This window comes from Xenopus tropicalis, chromosome 5, assembly GCF_000004195.4.
Source record: "Xenopus tropicalis strain Nigerian chromosome 5, UCB_Xtro_10.0, whole genome shotgun sequence".
NCBI lineage: Eukaryota > Metazoa > Chordata > Amphibia > Anura > Pipidae > Xenopus > Xenopus tropicalis.
The window spans coordinates 24,602,721-24,609,455 of record NC_030681.2 but is presented as its reverse complement, the minus strand read 5'-3'; the positions used below and the strand labels follow the sequence as shown (position 1 = coordinate 24,609,455).

The 6,735-nt window shown below is 41.9% G+C and overlaps 1 protein-coding gene across 1 annotated transcript; it reads left to right on the top strand.

The window, feature by feature from the left end:
* Positions 1 to 1,868: 1,868 nt before the first annotated feature.
* On the top strand, positions 1,869 to 6,454 carry sstr4 (somatostatin receptor 4). The gene has a single exon (XM_018094146.2). The coding sequence runs from the start codon at positions 2,077 to 2,079 to the stop codon at positions 3,244 to 3,246; it is 1,170 nt and encodes a 389-aa protein (XP_017949635.1). The 5' UTR covers positions 1,869 to 2,076; the 3' UTR covers positions 3,247 to 6,454.
* Positions 6,455 to 6,735: the final 281 nt, after the last annotated feature.

Here is a 6,735-nt window from a genome sequence, read left to right as displayed (position 1 = left end):
ACTGCTGGACAGAACCTTAACAAAATCACTTTATAAGAACTGGGTGATAAAGAACACTAATACAAAGTGTTAAAGTGACGTAGCCTACTGTGATTATTTTGTCCTGCTATATCCACTACCTTCCCTTCTTCCCATTATTATTCCTCTGCAAGGCCCATGCACTTTGGATACACAAGCCCAAAAATATGTTTGAAATTGTTTTCCTATTTTCCCCAGGCCCTGTTTTCCTGGGTACAATACATTAGTTTCCTCCGTGTCAAAACCAAGCAGATTTGGTTCCCAGGAGGTTAATGTCTCCGGTAAAGGCTCCAAAGCTTCCACCCAGTTTTCTAAATGCAAGTGCATTAATGTACAAAAACAGGGTTTTTTAGTTACAAAGGTATGCTCATAAAATTAGCAAGCCACCATGCCATGTCAAGGTACAACCCATATTGTGGTCCTAACTATTTACCTGACTTGGGCATTGGTCTCACTCACAGGGCTTAGTCCTCCCCCACAAGGTTGGCAGCCTGCCTTTCACCCAAGCTATAAAGAGACTTGATCAGACATTGGCACTTGGGGATAAAAGAATGATGTTTATGCTTAACATATTAACCCCTTAATGTACTCAGAATTAGGAGAAGTCAAATAAATGAACAAGATCTGAAATTTTGTCCATTTGAGAGCAAGATCTTGCATTGAGCCAACTAGAAGTGACATTGTGCTCGGGGATTCACTGACTGGGAAGAAATAAAACATCTGTCCTTCTCAAGGTCTGCAAAGCAAATTTCCATAGTCACATCCAAAGTGCTACAAGAAGTCCTGCTGCTTCATTCCAAGGGCTCCTCACAGACTTTTATTTTAACTTCTGCTCCATCAGCCTGCTCTTCCTAAATTCCTGGGCAATGCAGCAAGCCCAGAAACATCAGCTAAAATAAAAGGTATTAATTCTGTGACCCTTAAACTGTGATGGAAATACAGATCAATGATAAGTGGGACAATACGTAAGAAAAGAGCAAAACGATTGCTGAACTGCTCCCAGGGGCATTTGGCTGGCAGGGCATGGGAAGTACAAGTAAAGTTATTGGCTAAATAATGAAGCTATCTAGCAGTTATTACACTGTGCAATAATATATCCTGCATACTCGTGCCAAGGACTTTGTGTTGCAGTGACATGTGTATTTGGTTACCTCTGGGTAACTGCACTTTTCCTATCATTCCACTGCTAATGTCATGTCTCTTAATTTCAAAGCACGAGGCTGACAATCCATTGTGGGTTTATGGCAGTCAAGCACAGCATCCCTCTGGCAGCAGAAGGCAGTTTCCCTATCTTTGCAACCTTCCTCCCCAATGAAGTGCTCGTGCCACTGGTTTACATAGATAAATATTATTTGCCATGGTGACAGTTATTAGATTAAATAGGGGTGATGTTTCCAATCATTCCAGCTGAGATGGGTTTTGGGGAGGAAACCATGTACAATTTGCAGAACCAGATTTTTTTTTCTGTCCATTAATTTGGTTAACAAATAATTTGCTCCAATTGGAATCCTACGGACTCTTCAGGACCATCTGTCTGTCTTTCTCTTGGAGCTTTTTTATTGTGGTTATGTTTCCATGAAGGGCATTCACTTTCACTCTGCTACTCTAATATTGCCTTTACCTTTCCAGCACTAGGTGCGCTTAAATCACACGTACCTGCCAAGGTGTTGGGATTCTAGAAGAGAAGAGCTGCCCAGCTTCTTGCCTCTTATTGAAAGGTGACTGAATCTAATGAGCTAATCCCACACGGAGCATTGTCAATAAGAGGAGCTGCACATGCAATCAATGGTGATGCCCTGAAGGGTTGATGCATGCCTACAGCTAATGTAAGTGGCTGCTGGAGATTACTTTATACAGAAAGAGAAGCAATATAGGAGCAAATACACTGCAAGCAGCTGCACTGCATCATCTATCACATATTCGTCTCCCTCCCTCCCTCTCTCCCTCCTCTTACTGCCTCTTTCTCTCTCTCTCTCAGCAGCTCTTCGGTTCATTTTTAAGCTGAGGATCTCCGATACAGCCACAGCTTCTCCCCTGCATTCCTATGGGACAGTTACAATGACAACATCCCCCAATCTCCTGGTGCCAGTGGAAGCAAAGATCCTGCTGAGCACATGGAACGAGTCCAGGGACATGGTTGGGACTCAGTACCCCATCAGTCTGATCCCCAGCAATAAAAATACTAACAGCACCAGTGCCCCCTTGGAGAATGAAAAGAATGTCAGCATGATAGTTATCCAGTTCATATATGCCATTGTGTGCCTGATTGGGCTAATTGGAAACTCCATGGTGATTTTTGTGATTTTAAGATATGCCAAGATGAAGACTGCCACCAACATTTATATCCTGAACTTGGCCATCGCAGACGAGCTGTTCATGCTGAGTGTCCCCTTCTTAGCGGCATCTGCTGCCCTACAGCATTGGCCCTTTGGATCAGGGATGTGCCGCACGGTTTTAAGTGTGGATGGTATCAACATGTTCACCAGTGTCTTCTGCCTAACTGTGCTCAGCGTGGACAGGTATGTGGCTGTGGTCCATCCACTGAGGGCTGCCCGGTACAGGAGACCCACTGTGGCCAAGATGATAAACATTTGTGTTTGGATTGTGTCCCTCTTGGTCATTTCCCCAATTCTGATCTTTGCAGACACTATGCCATCCAAGAACGGAGTGGTAGTCTGCAATCTTATGTGGCCCCATCAAACATGGTCTGCTGTGTTTGTTATCTACACCTTTTTGTTGGGATTCTTCCTACCTGTGGTGGCCATCTGCTTGTGTTACATCCTTATCATCATAAAAATGAGAGCCGTGGCACTGAAGGCAGGCTGGCAGCAGAGAAAGAAATCTGAGAAGAAGATCACCCGAATGGTCCTCATGGTTGTTACAGTGTTTGTCATTTGCTGGATGCCTTTCTATATAGTGCAACTTCTCAACCTATTCCTGCCCCACATGGACGCCACCATCAACCATATCTCCCTTATATTAAGTTATGCCAACAGTTGTGCCAATCCCATACTCTATGGATTCTTCTCGGACAACTTTAAGAGATCTTTCCAGAGGATTGTTTGCTTTCGCTGGCTTGAGAATGGCACAGATGAACCAGTGGATTATTATGCCACAGCTTTGAAAAGCAGGGTGTGTAATAACAACCCACTGGACTTCCAGCAGGAGCCCCTTCAGTCCGACCCTTGTTATAAGCATGGCACAATCACAAGGACAACGACACTATAGCACAGTGCCTGCAAATGCCTTGTTAATAACTGCTGCTAACCAGATGTGCTACTCCTCAACAAAGAGGTTTTCATGTATGTGAAAGTGTTTTGGGTGTTTGTCTCCTTTGTTTTAATGGTGGAACCCACTTTGTGTAATAAGAAATGACTGTGCCCTTCTACCCCATCCCTGTGTTTTATTCACATGGCTTCCTCTGTAGCATCTGTAGCAATTCCCATCACTGGTACATTATCTGCAAGAATTCTTTCTGTTCTGCAGGGAATTAAGTAGCAGTAAAAGAACCAAACCCAACTTGAGAAGTCAAGGAGCGTATAGAAACAGTTCCAGTATAGGAGCAATGTGTCCTTCACACAGGGCATAACCATGTCCTGATGGCACAGCTGGCACACACATGCTACAGTGACTTCAGTGGACATAAGGAGGTTTCCTTCAACCCATTACACATAAATCAGTTTCCATACTTCTACAGAATGTACATGCTGTATATTAAATACAAACCCTGCATGGCTAATTAGCAATTAATTTACACACATTCTGCAAGTTGCAATCATTTCTGTGTTTTATGCAACAAAATCAAATGCTAATTAGCCAATGAGCAAGCAGATTTGACGTGTCTGATTTTAAATGGACGAGGAGACAAATGTATGTGTTTTGTATCTCAGGAAACCAGATTTGGACTTTGGTCACGTTCTGTTTCCCCCTCCTGCTTAGGGTAGGATACCATAGTCAACTCTTCACGATGCTGGAAGTTGTAGTTCAAAACAGCTGAAGGAATGCGTGTCAGTGTAATAAGCGGAAGTCTTTGCTGGGAATCCCTTCTGATAAAACAGTTTCCATCTGCAAGGATTTATGTGTAGAAGATCTTGTTGGAGCCATGTATCCCCCCAGCTGCTTCAAAACACCAGATGCAACTGAAAACAAATGTTCTGTAAAAGTATGGAAACACGATCACACAGAAACTTTACTTCATTCCTTAAATCATTTTGGTTGCTCTTTAATAATCTGTATGTTCTTGCTCATGCAGGACTGAGGCAGCAGGCAGGATGAGAAACACAGCAACCTTTTATATGACAATGTTTGTAATATCTTGAACTCATTTGCCATGAATGGTTTTGCCATAGGCTATGGAAGCCCAACCCACTGGCCCAATCAATGGATTTCTACAAGTGGACATACATATGTATGGCCACATTCTTATTGGTGTGAATGATTGGGACTGCAAGAAGTGAAGAAAAGCTGCAGCTCCTCTTCACTTCTTCGCCCTCCTGTGCATGTAGACTCCCCAATACAATGCAACAGCAGATGGAATTTCTAAACATATCCCATAGTCTGCAATCTTATAGAATGACAGAATGAACAGGCAAAATCCCTTCAACTTGACATACATGTCCAGACAGTTGGGCAGTACAGGCAAAATCTACCTGACCAAATCTGGGTATGTATAGCCAGCATTATTATGTGCTATACGTTTGCTGTTAAGCTCTGTAATATGGTATATTCTTTTCTACAAGATTTATGTTCCTGGGAACCTTCCTGATTTTCTTTTACAAATATTCACGTCTAATGTTTGACATATGTTGACTAAGAAGTCACATCATAAAATGAAATAAGAAAATATATATATTTTTCCCCTAATTCTTTTTTCTATTGAGTAAAGATAACTTATATGTTGAGAATCCAGGAGTATGTACTGCATTTCTCACACTTTCCAAGCGGTGTATTGCTAGCCCATACCCCCCAAAAAACTGAAAAGACCTTCATGTATGTCAGAGCCAGAGTGGCAAAATGCAATGCAAAATTTGTGCTTTTCAACATTGTCACAATGGAAAACATAAACAAATTAAAAATGTAGTTATATATTCACTTATGTTGAGGGCAAAGAGCATCCCCACCTGTTATATGCTTTGCAATTACTTTAAAATGTGGGTTATAGTGACACAATGAGTATTCCAAAAATACTGTTGCCTTCTATTACCCTCTTCAGATTTTACCTTGCCATCGATTCTCCAACCCAAAGTAATGGTAATGGCATACAGGGTGATTTGGAGCATTATCTAGCTCTGAGGCACAGGGGGGTCACCCCAAATGCTCCAATAACCTCTCCATTATCTTCAAATTGAGAGTGCCTGGTTTCAGTTAATGAAGCTGCAATTAGAATTTTGCCCCCTATCCATGGAGCAAAAAAATGCTCTGAGTTGCCCCTTGAGCCATTACCCTAAGGGTGGGCTGCAACAGGGCACACACACATACTAAACATATCTACTATTAGGACAAGTAAAAATGTTAGAGTAGGGTAAAGTGCAGCTAGTTTCCATCTGTGTGGACCGGTCTGAAGGCCAGTTAAGGGGAGATTTAAAATGGGCATTTAATTGCTGACATATTTATGGAACTGTAGCAGAATATACATATTGGATGGCACTGAGGGACTTCAAACCACAAATGTCTGATGTGGTTAATATACAGCTTTTGGAATATCCTTACAACTGAAGAATGTTGGGGTTCTGGGAGCTGTTGTTCCACATGATCTAGAGAATCTAAGGTAACATATCCGTGTTAAAGCCTATTTTATCCACGAGGCTTACATTTAACACAACAGATGCAAGCATATTAACATATTTATTTACACAGCCCTCACTATGCTGCATGCTCAATGGTGAAATCAATACTTTTTTTTCAGAGCTGGCTACTTAGATAACATTTTTTTTCTTATGGGGACAATGTGCCCTACCATTTGTAGTCCATGTGGCATGTCCGACAGACACTACTGAGGCTTAGTTTAGCTATGAGTAGCCGGCTACAAGTCACTGGTGTGGCACGCTTGTACATAGCACTGTACTGCTTTACTGCTGCAGGTACTTGCTGCTGTACTCGATATAACCGATATGACCATCAATCTGATCTTACCACATTATTACAGTGCAGACCCTAGAAAAATAGGGGCATTGTTTCTGTCTGGGACTTCTATATAAAACAGGTTGTACAAGTAAAAAGCAGTGGGTAAATATCAGCTCAAAAGAGCAGAACATCAAAGGCAGAGGGGATCCATGTGTATTTACTATGTATTACAGGTCAGGTGCTATTTTTCTTAGCTATGCTTCAGTGATATCTCTGGGACACCATAGTAACCAGGTCTTGTGTTTGATTATACTCAGGGCCCGTGTGTGTGTGAAAAAAAACCTGTATAATAAAAAGGACCTTTTGAATATGGTTAGAGCATTTGTTACCTACCGTTTTTCAATTTGCTATCGTAATTGAAGGCAATGATGAATATTTCATAAGTCTCTAGCAAGTTGCACAGCGTTGGATCACTCACTGCTATTCATCACCTATAGATGGAGCCCAAGTTGCCAGTGACACAGTAGAGTTCAACCATTCACATCAAAGAGAAGCCCCATGGCTGCTGGTTATGGTTATTCCATATTATACATTATTCTGACAAGGCACGGCAGGGGGTATCCAGCATACAAACACTGTTTCTAAGGCAGAGCA

What these genes read in the sequence shown, in the direction of transcription:
- sstr4 (XM_018094146.2), top strand. Translation starts at nt 2,077, where the DNA reads ATGACAACATCCCCCAATCTCCTGGTGCCAGTGGAAGCAAAGATCCTG.